Raw genomic sequence first — 21,133 nt, forward strand, 5'->3', positions numbered from 1 at the left:
TGAGATATCATCTGGTATAAAATACCTTCTTAGTAGCGTCACCGGATAAGTACATAGTGTACACACGGATCCAATATTATCTTGGTAAAACGATGTGTAATTCAAACAGAAAAGTCTTTTAATAAAATTGGTGGCTGCTCGCTTCCCAACCTACATGTCTGTTATTGCCCCTGAGCTGAGCTGTAAGCTAAGGTGTTTACTCTTCTTTTATCCAGCCCTCAATAAGGAATTACATTTCAGCTGCCTCTTCCCTTATCACCGCCAAGGTCCCAACTGCTTAAAAATATCTGCTGTTATATCTCATCCACTCACCCACAGGAGGTAACCCAGGAAATTTTCAAATCAAGAATGAGAAGCATGAGGGTGATGTGTCAGTGTGTTAGTTCTCCCCTCTCCTCACGATTTTCAAAGTAAATCCCACTGCTTACTGGTTCTCTAAAGGAAGCAGGTCACCCACCCCCTTTTAGCTCCTGGACTTGCAAACAAGGGAGGTCATTTCTGGAAGAGGATTCAGTTTAGCATACATTTATTAAATCAAAGACAACTAGGAATTGAGGATGCTATGAAGTTTGCTGTAATGGTTTAGAGCGCTTGGATTCAGTTGGGTCTGTGTTATCTGAAGAAAGCCATTCAATCTCTGAGGCTCAAGTTACTCATCTGGAAAATGGACAGAACAGCCTCTCTATAGTGTTGTCATGAGAATCCCATGAAGTAAAGCATACTGAGTGCTGAGCACAGAGCCTGGCACATACATCCATACTCATTAGCTCCCATTGTCATCGTGATCGTCATTTTCTAGAGCTTCCTTGCTTATCTCTGTCTCAGCTATGCCAATAACTCTAGCCCTTGGCTTCCGTCTTAAATTAGACATAATTACCAACATCTAGCTTCCCTCATCGGAGAAGGCACTGGCGACCCATTCCAGGTCTCTTGCCTGGAAAATCCCATGCACGGAGGAGCCTGGTAGGCTGCAGTCCATCGGGTCACTGAGTTGGACACGACTGAGCAACTTCACTTACACTTTTCATTTTCATTTTCATGCACTGGAGAAGGAAATGGCAACCCACTCCAATGTTCTTGCCTGGAGAATCCCAGGGACGGAAGAGCCTGGTGGGCTGCCATCCATGGGGTTGCACAGAGTTGGACACGACTGACGCGACTTAGCAGCAGCAGCAGCAGCAGCAGCAGCTTCCCTCATAACTCAGTCAGTAAATCATCTGCCTGCAATGCAGGAGACCTGGTTCAGTCCCTGGGTCAGGAAGATCCCCTGGAGAATGAAACGGCAACCCACTCCAGTATTCTTGCCTGGAGAATCCCATGGACAGAGGAGCCTGGTGGGCTACAGTCCATAGGGTTGCAAGAGTCAGACACAACTTAGCAACTAAACCATCCCCGCCACCATCTAGATGGATCTCTTCCAGATGTTACTCTCACATCTCAAATATACAAAACTGAACTGTTTTTTCAAAACTGATGGTTTTGAGAACTGCTATAAATTTGAGGGTAACTTTGTTCTCTTGAGGAAGTTTCAGGACAGCAAATGAATCAAGAGATGTCACACGTCCTTATGCATGTGTGCGTGCTAAGTTGCTTCAGTTGTGTCTGACTCTTTGTGACACCATGGACTATAGCCTGCCAGGCTCCTCTGTGCATGGGATTTCCCAGGCAAGATACTGGAGTGGGTTGCCATTTCCTCCTCCAGGGGATCTTCCCAACCTGGGGATCAAACCCACATCTTCTGCATTGGCAAGAGGGTTCTTTACTACTAGCACCACCTGGGAAGTCCCACATGTCCTTATAATTTCAGCTAAAGGCAATAATCAAACTAAATTATCCTTAGACACTGGATTACCCCCATCGCACTGGGTCCTTGCAGGAAGGAGAAGATTCTGAGCTGCTGCCCATTCATGTAGGGGACAGATGAGAGTGCAGAGGAGGCAGCAGAGGCAGCCTTCACTGACTGTCTGCTACCCATCTGCTCTACCCATTACCTGGCAGTTGTCCAGAGTGGACAGGCCAGAGGTTATGTTTGATAATTAGATTTAATCACAGTCTTCCTAAAGCTTAATATCATTTCCCTTGTGAATTCTTAAGCAAAGAGACAATATTCTTCCCTAAAGAGAAAGAGAGAGTCAGAATGAGCCCTCAGCATTGCTGAAAAGGATTTCCTGGAAACATGTAAACAGCACAAAGGGGAGAGGGGTCAGTGTGACTGCAAACATATGTTGCTTAAGAGCAAGAGTTGTACATCCGTTGTCATTTTGTCTTCTCTTTAGAAAGGGAAAACATTGTTCCATGGCAGGGCAATGGATTCTTTTTTTCCTAAAAATCTCCCATAACACTGTTTATCTTACTTTGCTCTGCTTTTTTGTCAAAGACCTCACCACCCTCTCAGAGGCCTAGAACATCAACCTTTGTTTCGTCTCTGGTTCCCAACTATTCTTCCCACCCAGGTTCTGGTTAGGAGTTGGAAGAATCAGTTCTTGATTCTCTCTTCAGCGCGTGTCTTCCTCCTCCCTGCGCCTCCCCCCACCCCATGCTACCATTGTATTTCAGGGGTGGGTGGTCCTTGCAGGATGCTGCAGTCACATGTTTTCTGATCTCCCCACCTGCCCTTGCAATCTGTCTTTGTTGCTGGTACTGGAGGGTTAGTTACTTAAAATACGTGTTTGGTCATTTTTCTTCCCTACAATGTCTCGCTCCTTTCTCCTGTCTGGTTTTCACCCTGATCAGTGCCCCTGTTCTGCGCCCTCTGACCCTATTAGAGCAGAACTGGCTGCCCGAGGACACTGAGGCCCTTCTAGAACTCCCTCGTTCTCAAGCTCTGCCTCGTGCTCTATGACTTATTTATAGGTGTGTTTGTCTGTATGTGTGTATGAAATGTGTTTACAAATAAGCCATAAAATACGTCTCTACAGTGAGAAATTATAATGCAAACCGTTGAGTAACTGCTGTTAGATCAGCCAATGAAATATCAGTAACAGCGCAGAGTACCACCCTCTGCCCACCCCCTGGAGCTTGTCTCTCATCACAGCTTCCTTTCTCCCCGTTGAAGGCAATGATTCATCTGACTTCTGGGATAATCCTTTCCTTGCTTTTCAGAAGAAAAATAATTTTACTTCGTATTTTTATATTCCTGAACAATGTAAGTTTTCCAGTTTAACATGTGTACATGAAGTCATAATGGGAGGTTGTGTGTGTGTGTGTGTGTGTGTGTGTGTGCATTCTTGTTGTTCAGTTGCTAAGTCATGTCTGACTCTCCCCATGAACTGCAGCATGGCAGCCTCTCCTGTCTTGCACTATTTCCTTGAGTTTGCTCAAATTCATGTCCATTGAGTTAGTGATGCCATCCAACCATCTCATCCTCTGTTGTCCCCTTCTCCTCCCGCCTTCAGTCTTTCCTAGCATCAGGGATTTTTCCAGTGAGTCCATTCTTCACATCAGGTGGCCAAAGTATTGGAGCTTCAGCTTTAGCATCAGTCCTTCCAATGAATATTCAGGGTTGATTTCCTTGAGGATGGACTGGTTGGATCTCTTTGTTGTCCAAGGGACACTCGAGTCTTTTCCAACATCACAGTTCAAAAGCATCAGTTCTTTGGCGCTCAACCCTCTTTATGGTTCAACTCCCACATCTGTGCATGACTACTGGAAAAACCATAGGTTTGACTATAGAGACCTTTGTCAGCAAAATGGTGTCTCTGCTTTTTATATGCTCTCTAGGCTGGTCATAGCTTTTCTTCCAAGGAGCAAGTGTCTTTTAATTTCATGACTGCAGTCACTGTCCACAGTGATTTTGGAGCCCAAGAAAATAAAATCTGCCACTGTTTCCATTCTTTTCCCCATCTATTTGCCATTAAATGATGAGACCAGATGCCATGATCTTAGTTTTTTTAATATGGATGTTTAAGCCAGCTTTTTCACTCTCCACTTTCACCTTCATCAAGAGGCTGTTAGTTCCTCTTCTCTTTCTGCCATTGGGTGGTGTCATCTATATGTATAAATATAAATAGGTTTAAATATATTCATATGATAATCTCTATGTATAGCAAGTACATCCATGTCACTGCAAATATTTATTGCTAAATATAATCTTAGTATTTGTTACTGCAAATATTGCTTCACTCTTTTGATGTCTATTCTCGCTATTCTGATGACTAGGTAATATTCCATATCTTTTTTATCCATTCATCTGTCAGTGGATATTTAAGTTGTCTCCATGTCTTGGCTATTGTAAATGGTGCTGCTGTGAATGTAGGGATGCATGTATCTTTTCAAATTATAGTTTCCTCTGGCTATATACTCAGGAGCAGATTGCTACTTCATACATCCACAATATTTTTATATTTTGACCAATGGGCTTTTGCTTGACCAGTATCATTTTGTATTTTATGAGTCAAAAACTTAAAAAATAGATTTTCTGGAATGTTTCTCCCTTTTGTGTCTTAGTCTGTATTCTGTCTTACACATTGTTAGAGGTAAAAAAAAAAAATGATTGTTATTGTTGCCATAAAGGTAATAATAATAGTAAAAATAACATAAGACAGACTTTCCAGTCACTATTTAAAGGTATATTTAGCATACTTTTACAAACAGCCAAACAAGATCTTTTTATTTAGGGCTATCATTGCAAGATCTATACATGTCATACACGAATCATTCTCTCTATTCCACTGTTTCTTTTTTCCATATAGTATTTTATTATATAAATATACCACAAATTATATACCAGTTTTACTGTTAATCTTCATCTGGGTCATCTCCATCTAGGTAAGAGCAAAGCTGCTGTGAATGCATGTGTATGGCCATCCTGGTATATGTGTCCACAGGCATCTGTAATAGATATACCTACAGATGGCTTTGCTGGGTCAAGAGGTATATGAGTTTCTTGTTTTTTGTAGGTTAAGCCAAACTATTCTATAAAGAATGCACTCATTTACGTCGCCAACAGTAGGATAGGAGAGTTCCTGTTGCTCCATGTGTTGACCAACCTTTTCTCTGTTCATGCCAATCTGGTGTGTGTGTAATGGTATATCTTTATGGTTTTAACTTACGTTTTTAATTAACTTCCTCTCTGGAGTAAAATGGTTTCTGAACCACAAATGTCTGTGTGCTTGTTTGCTTCCCTTGTTTATCTTTCAGGTCTTTTCAGTTCAGAGGTCAAAGATTCCTATTCCTGAAGATATTCTCAGTCAGTTCAGTAACCTGAGTTGCCTGCTTCTTAGCAGACTGGGGACAAACACTTAGGCTATATTTCTCAGGCTATGTTTTGCTTACATGCTGTTCTTAAAAATACTTTAAGGATAAGGACTATGTACATAAAGAAAATATCCCTGTAGATTAGAGGATGTATATGGATGATTTTTCAAGTTTTTGTCTGTGAAACAGAGCACTTCATACAGTCTAGGGGTCGTCCCTTAAGTGAGATAATAAGGTCAATATAGTAACTGATATTATGTTATACAAATCAGGTTTTACATAGTTCAACTATTAAAATGACTGACAGTTAATGTCCCAAATATTCTGAATGCAACAAAATGATCAGATCTGTTCACTTTTCTCAGTTCTGTGAAATTTCTCTGTGATTCTTCCAGAACCAAAAAATTCACTCTAGTCCCCCTATTGCTTGAAAGAGATTTGGGATTTCTTTCTTTCTTTTTCCTTTGTTTGGCTGCACGGGGTCTTCATTGCTGTAAGCAGGCTTTCTCCAGCTGCAGGGAGCAGGGGCTAGTCTCTGTGGTGACTTCTTGTTGCAGAGCACACGCTTCTGTGGTTGTGGTGCATGGTCTCAGTAGCTGCTGCTCCAGGCTTCTAGAGCACGCACCGGTGGCACATGGGCCAAATTGCCCCTGCATGTGGACTCTTCCTGGGCCAGGAATCACACCCATGTTCCCTACATTGGCAGAGGGACTCTTAATCACTGGACCACCAGGGAAGTTTCTAGATTTGGTATTTCTGAATGCATATTTTGGGAGTGAAGTATGTTTAAAGGATGTTTTTGCTAAGAACTATAGAGTACCTGAATTTTGGGCTCTGTCATGATTAAAAAATTACTTATTGTATCTTGGGCACAAATATGTAATTTTTGAAATTGCTGAAGTTTTTGATTTTAATAGAAATCCTTTGACAGTAGTATTAAATGTTTGTAATAGTTAAATGTTTGTACCAGTCTTTAAAAACGTGCACTTGTCAAACATACAAAACTTCACTTCCCTGAATTAACACAAGTCTGACTCCCAAGCGCAGTCTGTTCTAAGCTGAAAAGACCAATTTTTCTCTTCAAGCTGGTGGAGGGGGGAGATGAAATTTCAGGGAAGTGGATGCCAGGTTAACCCCCCCTTATTTAGCAAGTACAGAGACAAAGGAAGCAACATCATTAATAGGGGAAGAAGTATAAGTACTAGCAGCTTTATGATGCTTTGGTATTGGGTTTCCAAAATCAACTTGTCAAAACAGACCTTGGGCAGAAGACCTAAATAGGCATTTCTCCAAGGAAGACATACAGATGGCCAATAGGCACATGAAACAGATGTTCAACATTGCTAATCATTAGAGAAATGCAAATCAAAACTATAATGAGCAATCACCTCTTACCAGTCAGAATGTCCATCATTAAAAATCTACAATTAACAAATGCTACAGAAAGTATGGAGAAAAGGGAACCCTCCCACACTGTTGGTGGGAATGTGAACTGGTACAGCCACTGTGGGAAACAGCATGGAGCTTCCTTAAAAACTGAAAATAGAGCTACAGTATGCTCCAGAAACCCTGTTCCTGGGCATATATCTGGAGAAAACTAATTTGAAAAGATACATGTACTCCTATGTTCATAGGTTGTTGATATTTCTCCTAGCAATCTTGATTCCAGCTTTTGATTCATCCAGCCTGGTATTTTGCATGATGTACTCTGCATATAAGTTAAATAAGCAGGGCGACAGTATACAGTTTTGTTTTACCCCTTTCTCAGGTTTTAACCAGTCAGTTGTTCCATGTCCAGTTCTAACTGTTACTTTTTGACCTGAATACAAATTTTTCAGGAGACAGGTAAGGTAGTCTGGTACACCCATCTCTTGAAGAATTTTCCAGTTTGTTGTGATCCACACCATCAAAGGCTTTAATGTAGTCAAGGAAGCAGATGTTTTTCCAGAATTCCCTTGCTTTCTCCATGGTCCAGTGAATGTTGGCAATTTGATCTCTGGTTTCTCTGCCTTTTCTAAGCCCAGCTGTACATCTGGAAGTTAACATACTGCTGATATATACTGCCATGTGCAAAATAGATAAACAGGGTCCTACTGTATAACACAGGAAGCTATATTTAATATCCTATGATAAACTATAATAGAAAATAATAGTATAATATATATATACACTTCTCTCTCTCTCTATATATATATACTTCTCTCTTTATATATATGTGTGTATATATATATATATATATACTTCTCTTTCACTATATATATACTTATATATACATATGTGTGTGTAGAACGGAATCACTTTGATGTACACCAGAAATTAACATAGTAAATCAACTATGCTTAAATAAAATATAAAATAAAACAGACCTTAAGAGAAAAGCAGAGCAGGGAATAGCATCAGAGTTGAGTCCTATGGTTCAAATGGTTTCCTGGATGGAAAAACAGAACACAGTCAGGAACAGCAGGCAGCAGTGTACATTTATACCATAAGAGAACTGCTGTCAGGCGCTCTGTTGGTAGATAGGAACAATGTGTGCTGCAGCCAGCTCATGGCAGCTTTTAAGAGCCAATTGGTAGTTTTCAAGAATTTCCAATCCTGCTGTGAAACATAGCAATTATTATTAATTAAGTTATATAAACTTATACATGATTAAAGACGAGGTAGTACATACTCAAAACAAATCACTTCTTAATTATGTGCTAACATTTTGCCACCATCTAAATTCTATATCCTGGATGGCAGGCATCCTATGCGATGGTGCACCACTGCTCTGCATCTTCTTCCAACTCTGTGCAGCTGGAAATGAGTCATGATGGGAGTAATGACACCATGGAAATCGGAAAAACCACAAAGCAGGACTCTTCTCTCCCAAAGAGCCAGTTGTTAAATATCTGCAAGTGGGCTCCTAAAGAGGACGTTGATTTACTGGTGTGGGAATGTGAGGATTCTGGAGGCTGGTGTGTGAAGCCTGTTTTCAGTGTGCCAGGTCCGTGTGCCATGTCCAGAGTACTATCCTGTAACTTTGTTATCCTTACTCAGTGTCATTCTGAGGATTTACTTGACTTTTGCATAATTGGCATAACCTTGAAAGGGGGAGGGGCAAAGTGGGGAAAAGGGGATCAGCAGCTGTAGTGACTTGCCAAAATGTCAGACCTATGCAAGTGGCAAAAGTCTGCACAGGAAGTTCGAGTAGAATCAAGAGACAGAAGCTTGGAGGCATAAAACAGAAGCGTCCGTTTCCCTAAACCTATTAATATTTCTTTTTGTAATCCTAGAGAAGGCAATGGCACCCCACTCCAGTCGTCTTGCCTGGAAAATCCCATGGACGGAGGAGCCTGCTAGGCTGCAGTCCATGGGGTCGCTGAGGGTTGGACACAACTGAACGACTTCACTTTCACTTTTCACTTTCATGCATTGGAGAAGGAAATGGCACCCCACTCCAGTGCTCTTGCCTGGAAAATCCCAGGGACGGGGGAGCCTGGTAAGCTGCCATCTATGGGGTCGCACAGAGTCGGACACGATTGAAGCGACTTGGCAGCAGCAGTTGTGGCCTACATATCTTCAATGCAAGAATTTTATATGTAAAGGGTCAGAATTTCAACGAATCTGGATCTCTTCCACATCCTAAGGGCGTTACAGGATATGGGAAAGCAAAGGGGCCTGCTTTCAAAGAGTAGAACAACTGGAGGGAGGAGCATAGTCCATCCTGGACTGTAATGTGGTGGGTACTGTAACGAAAGGGCAGACAGGATGCTCCAAGAACATAAGGGACCTGGCCCAATGGCATCCACAAGTCAGGCAGGCAACTGTTTCATGTGTACAGTTCAGGAAAACTATGAGTAGCATATTGTTCTTTTCATCTGCCCTAAAGGCTAGTAGAGGTTATTATTCTAAACCTTGCAAGAAAGCCTAGCAGGAGATAGGCTTTCAAGGTGATAGGATTGATATCCTTATGATAGGATTTCAAGGTGAAATGTAATGTCCTCTCCCAGACCATCCTGCACCCCTGCAAACCTGCCTACTTTCTAACTCCTGAAATGTTACAATTAAAGATTCACTCCTTAATCCTCTCTTAAAATGAAAATCCTTTTGGTGCTTTATCAGCTTTGAATCTTAATGTGAATGAAGTTAGCAGTATGTCTCTGAGGGAGATGGTGCTTGATAAATGGGTACCTGGAAATAGAAATAAAGTATGAGAAAGTGAGGGGAAAACAGAAAAGGGGGACCCACAGATGAGAGGAGCCAGTGGCTAAAGCTAATCTGTATGTGAAGCTGTTTACAATATTGAGGACCCAGGTTACACTTGTCTTGGCTAAACCTTCCCAATCAACAGAATAACTTCTATCCTGGCGGACACCCTTCCTGGTGATAAAGCCTATGAGTTGCCCATGTTCCAGATGGGAATTGTTTTACAAAGGACAGAGGGAACTAACATTGATCAAGTTCTGCAATGGGCCAGGCTCTCTCTGTTTTAGATTTCTTTTACACTCATCATCTCATTCATCCCTAGAAGAGAGGTGGGGATTTACTGTCACTCCTGTTTTTCAAGGAGGAGACAGACTCAAAGAGTCCAGGTGACTTCCTAGAAGTGATGGGAAGCCGGAGGTAGCATCAAGATCCAAATAAACACTTGACTTCAAAAGTCAGGCTTGGTTCCATTATTTAAAAAAATAAAAAAGGAGATTAACAAAGCATGTTGGGACGTCCCTTTAGAATCACATACTTTCCTCCTAGGATGATAGATTCTTCTCATTCCTACATATGAAATCTGTACATGGATCTTTCCTGTATATCCCCATAGAAAAGAAAATTATCAAGCTTTTTTTGTTTGTATTATGAAAACATTAACTTTTATTATTTTCCAGATATGTAATATCAAATAATATTTTTCTGAATCACACACATTTTTCTCTATTCCACACATACATGCACACACACAGAAATGCCATCTCAGGGGCCATTTCTCCCCAGTGAAAATCACTGATCTAGGAGGAAAGAGACAGACTCATAAACAGAGAAAGTGAAGTACAAGATTATATGGTGTTTTTATCTGTATGTAGTGAAAATCGTTATGGTAGGTGTTCTACTCAGAATCTGTAGATGGCATGTTGTGGAAGTAAAGAAGAGCACCTGTTACACAAGAGACTCATGAAGACTTCCTGATGGAGACGGCAAGCATGATGACCATCCCCAGTTGCAGAGAAACATTAAGAAACTCCTGCACAGTTAAAGGCAGGTGGTATAGCCAGGGGGAGGCAGAGGCTGATGACTGCCTTCATTCTGAAACTGATTCCCCCAAGTCACTGGTTCTCCAAGTGTGGCCCTCAGACCAGCAGTGTCAGCATCACCTGGAAGCTTGTTAGAGATGCACATTCTCAGGCCCTGTCCTAATTACACTGAATCCAAACCCTAGGGATCTAACAAGCAATCTTAGATCTCAGAATCATACCAAGCCATCCTGTTGCCTACTCAAGTCTGCCAGTCCCTGGTCTAAAGCCCCATCCAAGGATTTAAATTCTGCAAATACATAGAGGTTTCATTGGAAAGTGTTTTCTAGTCAGGCCTGCAGACATGTCTTGCATAACATGTTATCATTGCTTGGGACGCTGAACTCCTTGAGACATGGATGCTATTTTTATTTGAATTTAGGTCTCCAGTGCCTTGGGCTGGACCTTGAGTTCCTGGGATCCATCAGGTTGGTTTAGTGCCAGAGAAAGGACATTTTGGCTGTGTGTCTGTGGTATATGAGCACTGAGATTCCTCCTAAGCCTTCTAGGAATTCATATCTTATTCCTGTGGTGGGAGGACAGAGCTTGTAAATATTTCCTGAAATTTTCTAAAGTGACAGAATTTATCTCCCTGATGCACAGCAGCCCTAGACATTGCCCAGGTATGGAGACTGAAGCTTTTAAATACAGTAAGTGGGGAACTTTGCTGGTGGTCCAGGGGTTAAGACTCTGTGCTTCAAATGCCAGGGGTGCAGGTTTGACCTCTGGTCGGGGAACTAGGATCCCATGTGCCCCATCGTGCTGCAAAAAAAATTGCTGTCAGTGGAAAAGACCCTTTTGCTGTCTACCCACCCCAACATGACCACCACAGTGACTGGACATGATGGGATGAATGATCCTGAAATTGCAAAAGTTTTGAAGATGAAGATAAAAGGGAAGGAGACGTGATATCCAGGTCTAGTTCTTGGTGTCCTCTGTATTCAGGCTTCCTACTGCTCTACTCAATGAAAATGTGAACACTTGGATGGCCTGCTTGATGGCACATTTAGCCACTACCATGACGCTTTCTCCTCAGATAGTTTTCAAAATAAACAGATTACAGTGTAATTAAGGAATTTAGGGCATCTCTGTTTTGCTTGGAAGGCTGAATCTGAAGTGAGGTTGTTAGGATGGTGCTTTAATGGGCAACTGGGGTACGTAACTGGAGTGCCACAGGACTCTGCTTCAGAGATGCGATCATAAAAGAGTGCTTTCCCACTCGGGGCCTAACCACAATTTTCAAAAAATACCTTTTTCCTGACCTTATTCTGACCTGTTTGACTTTGCTGAATTAAAGGGTTTTTTGCAAGCTGGGAAGATGTCATTCCGAAAAAGACCAGCTGTTACAGAAGGGAAACCATGGGGATGCGGCCCTTGTAACGATTGTGAATTGGAGTTTTTTCTCTTTCCTGCTCTTTTTTCCCTTTAGAGAACATCTTTCTCTTTCCATGTTCTTCCTTCCTCCACAAAACAAGTTATAAAGCAAGGGTGGTAAAAACTAACCTCTGAGGAGTCTGAGTAAAAGATATGGAAGAATTCTTTGTAGTATTCTCAAAGCCTTTTTTTACATCTGAAATTACTTTAAAATTTAAATATGTGCCCCATTTAAGTTTTTAGGTTCACATCTTAGCCAGACCACAAAAAAATGAGTAGAATTTAGAAAAGCCAATGGGCAAGTGAAACATATCCCATCTAAAACAATGGAACCAAAGGCACAGCCTGGGGAATAAGAACTTGGACTTCATGAGATGAACAGGGACTGGCACTGACCTGAGAGATGGTACATACAATCTAGTGGGAAATGTATGTTTGCATAGATGAGTGGGCACAGAGTATAAGAGGTGAAAATCCTGCAGTAGAGTTGTTATTTTATGCAGAGGAACATTTGTAAGGTAGAATTATTCTACCTTTTGGTCTGTGGAAAAGGATACTGTCTTAGCCTGTTCAGGCTGCAATAACAAAATATCACAGACTGAGTAGTTTATAAATAACAGAGATTTATTTCTCTCATTTCCAGCATCTGAGAAATCCAAGACCAAGGCCCCAGCAATGGTCACGTTTTAGCCAGGGTCCTCCTCTTACTTCACAGCCATAGTTAGCACCTTCTCACTCTGTCCTCACAGGAGGAAAGGGGGCTAGCAAACCTCCAGAGCCTCCTTTATGAGGACTATAATCCCCTTCATGGGGACTGCAACCTCCTGACCTACTCTCCTTCCAAAGGCCCCACCCCATCGTATCTCACTGGGCACTGGGACCATAAGCATTTGGGGAGGACACAAACATTCAACCACAGCAGATGGATTAAGTACATTTATAGTGTAGAGAGATCTAAACATAATAAGCACTTAGAGGGTTAATGTAGAGCAATCCTTTAGAAACATTGGTCCATTTAGTCATTCCTACGCCCTGGCCAGCATGTCTGTTAACAGAGCAGGGCCTCTAAGAAACATAGTTTCTTTAAAACATATATTGATATTGCTGTGTTAGTTGCTCAGTCCTGTCTGACTCTTTGTGACTCCCGGGACTATAGCCCACCAGGCTCCTCTGTTCATGGAATTTCCCAGGCAAGAATACTGGAGTGGGTTGCCATTTCCTTCTCCAATATTAATATTAAACATGCATTAACTCAACATTGTAAATCAACTATACTTCAATTAAAATTTTTTAAAAAACAAATATTAATTCATGCCCATTTTCTACAGTAAACCAAAACAATATAGATTTACTCTATGTAGCTCTTCAATTTTATAAAGATATTTTAGGACTTTAGGGATGAAATCAGAAACATATTTAGATCCCTGTAATTTGGAGTCATGGGGAAACAGCATAGAGCAGGAAATCCTCTAAATCAGGGACTAAGCCTTGCACAAGGTTTTGATCATCGTTGTGCAAGACAGAGCTGAACCCTAAAACCCACGGTTACATTTAATTGAACACTCTAATGACATCCTCTGAGAACACTGCTTTAATAACATACTTATTTAAAGTGACAAAACCCATGTCATCATTCTGTAATTCTCAGTAGTGACACCAACATTTTCTCTTTCTCTCTCTGCCTTTTCCTCTCCTATCTCTGCCATATAAATAGATGCTGTCTCTTTAAATCACATTTAATTAAGTTTTCTTTTTTCTTTTCCTGTTTCTTCCCCTGTTGTCTTGTGTTGGTAGCAGGTTAATGCTGAATTTCTAATAAATACAAATGGATTAAAGAAAATCATGAGTTTAAGATTATTTTAACTTCATTGGCATAATTGTTAATATCTCCATCATCCCCTGGGATATGTAGGATTACATTAATTAAAGTGGTCTCTGTAACTGAATGCGTTAACCATAAATGTGGCTGCTGTGTCTCCCCCAGCACCCTTTAGGTATTTAATTTCCTTGCCTGCAATAGATTGTCAGAGCAGTAAACGTGAGGCAACTAATGTAAATGGTGTAATGACGGTAATTATCTGAATGGATCGATTGGAGTGTTATTGCAACGTGATATTGTGGGTAGAAGCAATATTAGACATCCCATACACATTCTGTTTTCAATTTTATTTCCTTACACATTTTTTTCCCAAGATTTTTCAAGTGAAAGTAATACTAGCCGGCGTTGCTATCCTCTCCTTTATCTCTCCTTATCATCCTTTGTGCTACTGCTTTACTAAAGAAAACCAGCAGAGCCCAGGAAAACTAAATTTCTCCAAAGAAAACAGTGACCTTGTAAGATGGAAATTCTAGCAGTTTCCCTGTGATTCCTGGTATCCAAATATTTGAACCTGAAGTCACTTTGAGGATGGGCTATAGATTGGCTAGTTTGTCCCCTTCACTCATTAACTGCTAAAGAACTGTAATCCCCAGGAGGGTTCAATGACTTGTTGAAGGTTACACAACATGGTATTGCCAGGTAAACTAGAAGGGGGTGGAATTGGCCCTCTCTTCCGGGCTGGGCAGGCAGCCAAGAGTGTGCACCAGCTGCAGGCCAAAAGGGGTTCAGTGTGACAGGCCAAAGCAGGGCGAACCCTGGAAGAAACATTAGGTCAGGAAAACGTTTCCTTTTCCTTTGAGGGGGGAATGAAATGATGGAACCATCTGGGATAACCAGTACTTAAAAATCCAAACAGATGTTCAGCATGAGGGCAGAAGGCTTGGGTTGGGTGGCAGATGTCTGTCCATGATGAGAATGGAGAGACCATGGCAGGATCCCACCTGAGGGGCAGGAGTGTTGGGAGAGGATTACTAAAACAGGGATTCAAACTCAGAGGGAAAAGGTCAAAGCCAAGTATTAGAATTGAAAGTTGAAGAAGAAACAGAGGTTTGAATCCTTGGACTTGAAAGATGACTAGGTCAAGATGATCTGACAGTGGCAAGAGCACCTTGAAACAGCCTGTTTCCTGTCAGTTTTCTTCAACTTTCATGCCCCATCCTAGTTCAGTCACACCACTGGCTTTGCTTGTTAAGTAACAAATGGGTATAAGTCTAAAATTTTTCATACATCTGCCCCCCAAAATCCCAACAACATTCAAATCATCAAAGCACTGATAAAACCACACAGAACCCACACCTTCTGTGTTCCAGAAAACGGAACGCTAGAACTTCAGTTGCTGTATATAGAAAAATAAACACCGAATACCCACAGCACTACCTGCAGCAAGCCTGGTGTCCCAGGGCAGGATGGTGGTGCAGGGTACAAGGAAAGCACTCCCAGAATGAGACGGCCTGACACCACAAGCTCAGATCTCAGTACTGGCTATCGGACAGGGCTTAAATGTGTGCACAACCTAAGGTGACCATCTCAGCAAGGTAGTGATTCTAGGGGGAGGAGGGCAAAGAGAAAATGTACTGTTTGGAGATGTGAATGTGAAGGGGAAAAGATGAGGGAAAATTTCAAGATGCTATGGAAATAGACCAGCCTCCTCCATCATCATCTGGTAAAGAGGCTAAAACAAGGGTATATAGTGCAAGGCTGGAGGAATAGTATGTGAAAGTGATAGACTCTGATAAAGCAGAAAGAATGTACTGGAGAGTTAGTTGGGAAAAGGAATGAGGCAAGGACTGTTGATTGTTGCATGTGTAATAGGAAGAGGCACGGCACGGAATTGTAGCTAGATGGTAGCAACAGAGGGAGCAATGAGAGGACCTGTAAGAGGTGGATGGGTGGTATCAAAGAGATAGGAAAGGAAGCAACACTTTGCTCCTTTTAAGGTACTTTGACTTTTGGAATCATGTTCGTGTTTTTTATATTCAAAAAATAACATGAAAGCAACAAGATGAGAAATTAAATTTGAATGCCATCAGAAACAAATGAACTGAATTTAAAAATACATTTTCAAATTAAGAACATAACCACACTAAAGTGGGAGGGGTGGGGAAGTGCCAGTCTAGTATCTTTTCAACTCAGTCGCTCAGTCATGTCTGACTCTTTGAGACCCCATGGACGGCAGTACGCCAGGCTTCCCTGTCCATCACCAACTCCCAGAGCTTGCTCAAACTCATGTCCATTGAGTTGATGATGCCATCCAACCATCTCATCCTCTGTCATCCCCTTCTCCTCCTGCCTTCAATCTTTCCCAGCATCGAGGTTTTTTCCAGTGAGTTAGTTCTTTGCATCAGGTGGCCAAAGTATTGGAGTTTCAGCTTCAACATCAGTCCTTCCAGTGAATATTCAGGAGTGATTTCCTTTAGGACTGACTGGTTGGATCTCCGTGCAGTCCAAGGGACTCTCAAGAGTCTTCTCCAATACCACAGTTCAAAAGCATCAATTCTTTGGCGCTCAACTTTCTTTATTGTCCGACTCTCACATCCATAGATGACTACTGGAAAAGTCATAGCTTTGACTAGATGGACCTTTATTGGAAAAGTAATGTCTCTGCTTTTTGACATGCTGTTAGTTTGGTCATAGCTTTTCTTCCAAGGAGCAAGCATCTTTTAATTCCACGGCTGCAGTCACCAGCTGCAGTGATTTTGGAGCCCAAGAAAATAGTCTCTCACTGTTTCCATTATTTCCCAATCTATTTGCCATGAAGTGATGCCATGATCTTTGTTTTTTGAATGTTGAGTTTTAAGCCAACTTTTTCACTCTCCTCTTTCACTTTCATCAAGAGGCTTTTTAGTTCTTTTTCACTTTCTGCCATATGGTTGGTATCATCTGCATATGTGGATTTATTGATATTTCTCTTGGCAATCTTGATTCCAGCTTGTGCTTCATCCAGCCCCACATTTCACATGATGTACTCTGCATATTAAGTTAAATAAGCAGGGTGACAATATACAGCCTTGACGTACTTCTTTCCCAAATTGGAACTAGTCCATTTTTCCGTGTCCAGTTCTAACTGTTGCTTCTTGACCTGTATACAGATTTCTCAGGAGGCAGATAAGATGGCCTCATATTCCCTTCTCTTTAAGAATTTTCCACAGTTTGTTGTGATCCGTACAGTCAAAGGCTTTGGCATAGTCAATAAAGCAGAAGTAGATGTTTTTTCTGGAATTATCTTGCTTTTTCGATGATCCAACGGATGTTGGCATTTGATATCTTGTTCCTCTGCCTTTTCTAAATCCAGCTAAAACACCTGGAAGTTGACAGTTCATGTACTGTTGAAGCCTGACTTGGAGAATTTTGAGCGTTACTTTGCTGTCATGTGAGATGGGTGCAATTGTGCGGTAGTTTGAACATTCTTTGGCATTGCCTTTCTTTGGGATTGGAATGAAAACTGATCTTTTTCAGTCCTGTGGCCACTGCTAAGTTTTCCAAATTATCTGGCATATTGAGGGCAGCAATTTCACAGCATCATCTTTTAGGATTTGAAATAGGTCAACTGGAATTCCATCACCTCTACTAGCTTTGTTCATAATGATGCTTCCTAAGACCCACTTGAATTCACACTCCAGGATGTCTGGCTCTAGGTGAGTGATCACACCATCGTGGTTATCTGAGTAGTGAAGATCTTTCTTGTATAGTTGTTCTGTGTATTCTTGCCACTTCTTCTTAATATCTTCTGCTTCTGCTAGATCCATACCGTTTCTGTCCTTTATTGTGCCCACCTTTGCATGAAATGTTCCCTTCGTAGCTCTAATTTTCTTGAAGAGATCTCTGGTCTTTCCCATTCTGTTGTTTTCCTCTTTTTCTTCGCATTTTTCACTTAGGAAGGCTTTCTTAGCTCTCCTTTCTATTCTTTGGAACTCTGCATCCAGATGGGTATATCTTTTAGTATCTTTTAGACACTGAATTTTACTATATCTCTGCATTCTAAAGGGAAAAGAAATTAAGAATTCTTCTTGGTACTATTTTTTAATTAATTTTTATTGGAGTGTAGTTGCTTTATAATGTTGTGTTTCTTGCAGTACAGCACAGAGAATCAGTCATATGTATACATACATCCCCTCTTTTTCGTATTTCCTTCCCATTTAGGTCACCACACAGCACTGAGTAGAGTTTCCTGTGTATATAGTAGGTTCTCAGTGGTTATTTATTTTATACATAGTAGTGTATATATTGGAGAAGGCGATGGCACCCCACTCCAGCACTCTTGCCTGGAAAATCCCATGGGTGGAGGAGCCTGGTAGGCTGCAGTTCATGGGGCCATGAAGAGTCGGACATGACTGAGCGACTTCAGTTTCATTTTTCACTTTCATGCATTGGAGAAGGAAATGGCAACCCACTCCAGTGTTCTTGCCTGGAGAATCCCGGGGATGGGAGAGCCTGGTGGGCTGCCGTCTATGAGTGTGCCATCACACAGAGTCGGACCCGACTGAAGTAACTTAGCAGCAGGAGCAGCAGCAGCACCAGTGTATATATGTCAAGTATTATTTTTTGTAGTGTGACTATTTTACACACACTGTGAGATTGAAGAAATGGGTTAATATAATGATGTCAGCAGCCCATACTCTCTTTCTAAAAAATGGGGATGCAAGTATGAAAAGGGAAGAACAAGGAGGAAGTGTGTGTGTGTGTGTGTGTGTGTGTGTCTAGGAAGAGAGGGAGAGGAAGAGGAAGAGAAAAAAGAAATCCTTCCACTGAAAGGGACTAAAAGCGAGGATTCCTCAGTGGTAATTGGCAAGCATTAATAACCAGAATTTAGTTTCCAAATAGCATTGCCCCACTAAGAATAAACAGGATTCCTATAAGAAATGGCTGATTTCAGGATGGGACAATAGACAAGCAAAATGGATACGGGACGTTTCCATTTACCAAAAAAGCAAGAACATGTCTTAAAAATGAAGGGAATATGTCAAAGGGCACAGCTTAAAGAGAGTCACCTTCCCAAAGCTGAGAAAATTTGAGCATCAAAATAAATACTTAAAGACTTATAACTTAAAGACTTATGAATAATAAAAGTATCCATGTATTTATGCAGATAAATAGGAAAAACAGTTTCTTATAATATCATGCAAACTCATAAATGTAGGTAGAAAAATGATAGAAATCATCATTCTCAGCCAAAATAATTATTGATTCAAGATTCATTGATGGTTACTAAAATAAATAGACAAAAGTTTGATGTGGAATAGGAGTTTTCAGTCTCTAAGTACCTACCCCCAGTTTACTTATTAATTAAAAATAGAAAGATAGTACATTTATAGTGGAGAGATTTGGTAGACCCCACCTTAATCAAGTGACAAACTTAACATATCCAATTATGGGACAGATAGACATACAGGAGCCTGATATGATGCACTAAGAAGGCTGTAGTATCATTTCTGTTCCATTGTTGCCAAGTTTGCAGAAGGAAACTTGAAAGAAACCTAAATTAAAGGACATTCCACAATGTAATTGTCTGTTACTATTTAAAAAAAAAAAATGGAAAGAAGAAATCGTGAAAGACAACTCTTCCAGATTACATGCTCTTGGATGAATGCTAAACAGATGCAGTGCCTGATCCTGGATATGATTCTGGGTTGGAAAAAAAATTTGCCATAATGACGTTATTGGGACAATGGATGAATGGAATAAGGACTATAGAAGAGACTGTGTACTGTGTTAATCAACACTGTATTTCCTGATTTGAAAACTATACTCTGTCTTCATTATTGGAAAACTCACACAGAAGTAGTTAGGGGTAAAGAGTTTCAGGAAGAAAAAATTGAAAGAGAAGAAAATAATACAGAAAATCTGGCAAAATTGGTAAATCTGAGGAAAGGGTATATGGCAGTTCATCATACTTGAACATCATCTGCAAGTTTGAAATTACTTCCAAATAAAAAGTTTTTTGAAGTCTGGTGGAAAGAATCTAAATAGAAAATGTGGATCTATGTACCAGTACCTCCTAAAAATCATACCATAGTTTTGAAAACAATGATTTTGAGATCAGTATCCCCATTTCTAAATGTCAAGGAGGGCTGTCCTGAAGGGGAGAGAAGCAAGGTTGCCTTAGGGGATTGAGACAGCGGTTATGGCAGCAGTGGGACAGGTTAACTCACACAGTTTAGGATTCAGGCCAGGGTCAGCAGTGGAGGAGTGAACGGTCACCAGATGCAGAAGGCAGTTCTCTTGCCACCACTCTATGCTTCACTGAGTGTTTTTGTTCTGTTGTTATTTTGCTAGTAACCTGGTAACTATATTCAACCTAAGATCCTATAGTACCTTATTTAGCATTCAGGTACCTACAAGGCTCTGAGGAGCAGGAAAACAGTACTTTTAAGAAGGCAAGGGGAGAGGGGAGAGACTCAAGTATAGTTCAGTTCTTGAATTTCTCATTGTAGTCTCATGTTCAAAAGTCATTGATTAACCAGGAAAACAACATGTTTAGTCTGCATTTGGAATTATACTTTCATGAATTTACCAGAGATTCTCTTCTGTGACCTAAACAAATATCAGGCTATGTATCTGTGACAGGTCTTAATGAAGTAGATTAAGGCCTTTCTTCCATTAAACATTTTCATAGAATGAAATAAACATTGTAATCTTTTTTACAGAACACTTTCACATCAGGCCATGATTTGATTTTCTACCTGTTCAGAATGCCAAGTTTTGCATTTCTTTAAGCCCTAATACCTTTTTGTGAGAGATAAGACTGACGTCATCCCTGAGAGATTTATAATAGTACTTAGAGCAAACTCGTCAAAGATATCCTGATATCTGAGGAGATATATTTAGTAACTGTATTGAAGAAGTTGTCACGTAACACAACATTTCATTGATTTATTTGTATTATTTTTGTGTCTTTACTGCAGGCAGAGAATTCAGCATTGGCTTTGGAAAATGAAAATCAAAGGGAACAGTATGAGAGATGTCTTGATGAGGTAAGGGGAACAGAGAGGTTCTGGATAAGAGGCTGGATTATTTAGGATTTATATGTCTATTACCAGTCCCGAACAAACATTAGCATTTAGTCCTTGAAAGGGAGGTTGCAAACAAGGAGTATGGATAAGGAAGCTCAGTCCGTCCCCTCCCTCTCCCTCCCTATAGCCTTATACAGGCGTCTACAAATTCCTTTTGGTTATTGTTTAATATTCTCGGGGCATAGGTTGTGAGGTGCTTCACTGTATGATAAATTCCTCCTGTCCAGTAAGTGTGATCCCAGCCTGTGAATGAGAAAAGCTGCCTCAGGGCACAGTGCATCCTCTCCAATTGGATGCCATTTCTGAATAAAAGCAAAATCCTTGATAGAGTGGGTGGGGACGGTGTTCACAGTTGGCAGCCAGAGAGAAAATATCAGTCAGTAGATTGCGAACAAGCCAAGAAGACA

General features: G+C 40.9%; 1 protein-coding gene across 28 annotated transcripts in view; it reads left to right on the top strand.

The window, feature by feature from the left end:
• Positions 1–21,133, top strand: part of NCKAP5 (NCK associated protein 5) — a 1,152,446-nt gene that overhangs the window by 903,672 nt on the left and 227,641 nt on the right. For all 28 annotated transcript variants that reach the window (XM_060410117.1, XM_060410132.1, XM_060410119.1 and 25 more), the window contains one exon: positions 20,619–20,687. In XM_060410117.1, coding sequence (XP_060266100.1) covers positions 20,619–20,687 — 69 coding nt within the window. The remainder of the gene's footprint in view (positions 1–20,618; positions 20,688–21,133) is intronic.

This window comes from Ovis aries, chromosome 2, assembly GCF_016772045.2.
Source record: "Ovis aries strain OAR_USU_Benz2616 breed Rambouillet chromosome 2, ARS-UI_Ramb_v3.0, whole genome shotgun sequence".
Classification (NCBI taxonomy): Eukaryota; Metazoa; Chordata; class Mammalia; order Artiodactyla; family Bovidae; genus Ovis; species Ovis aries.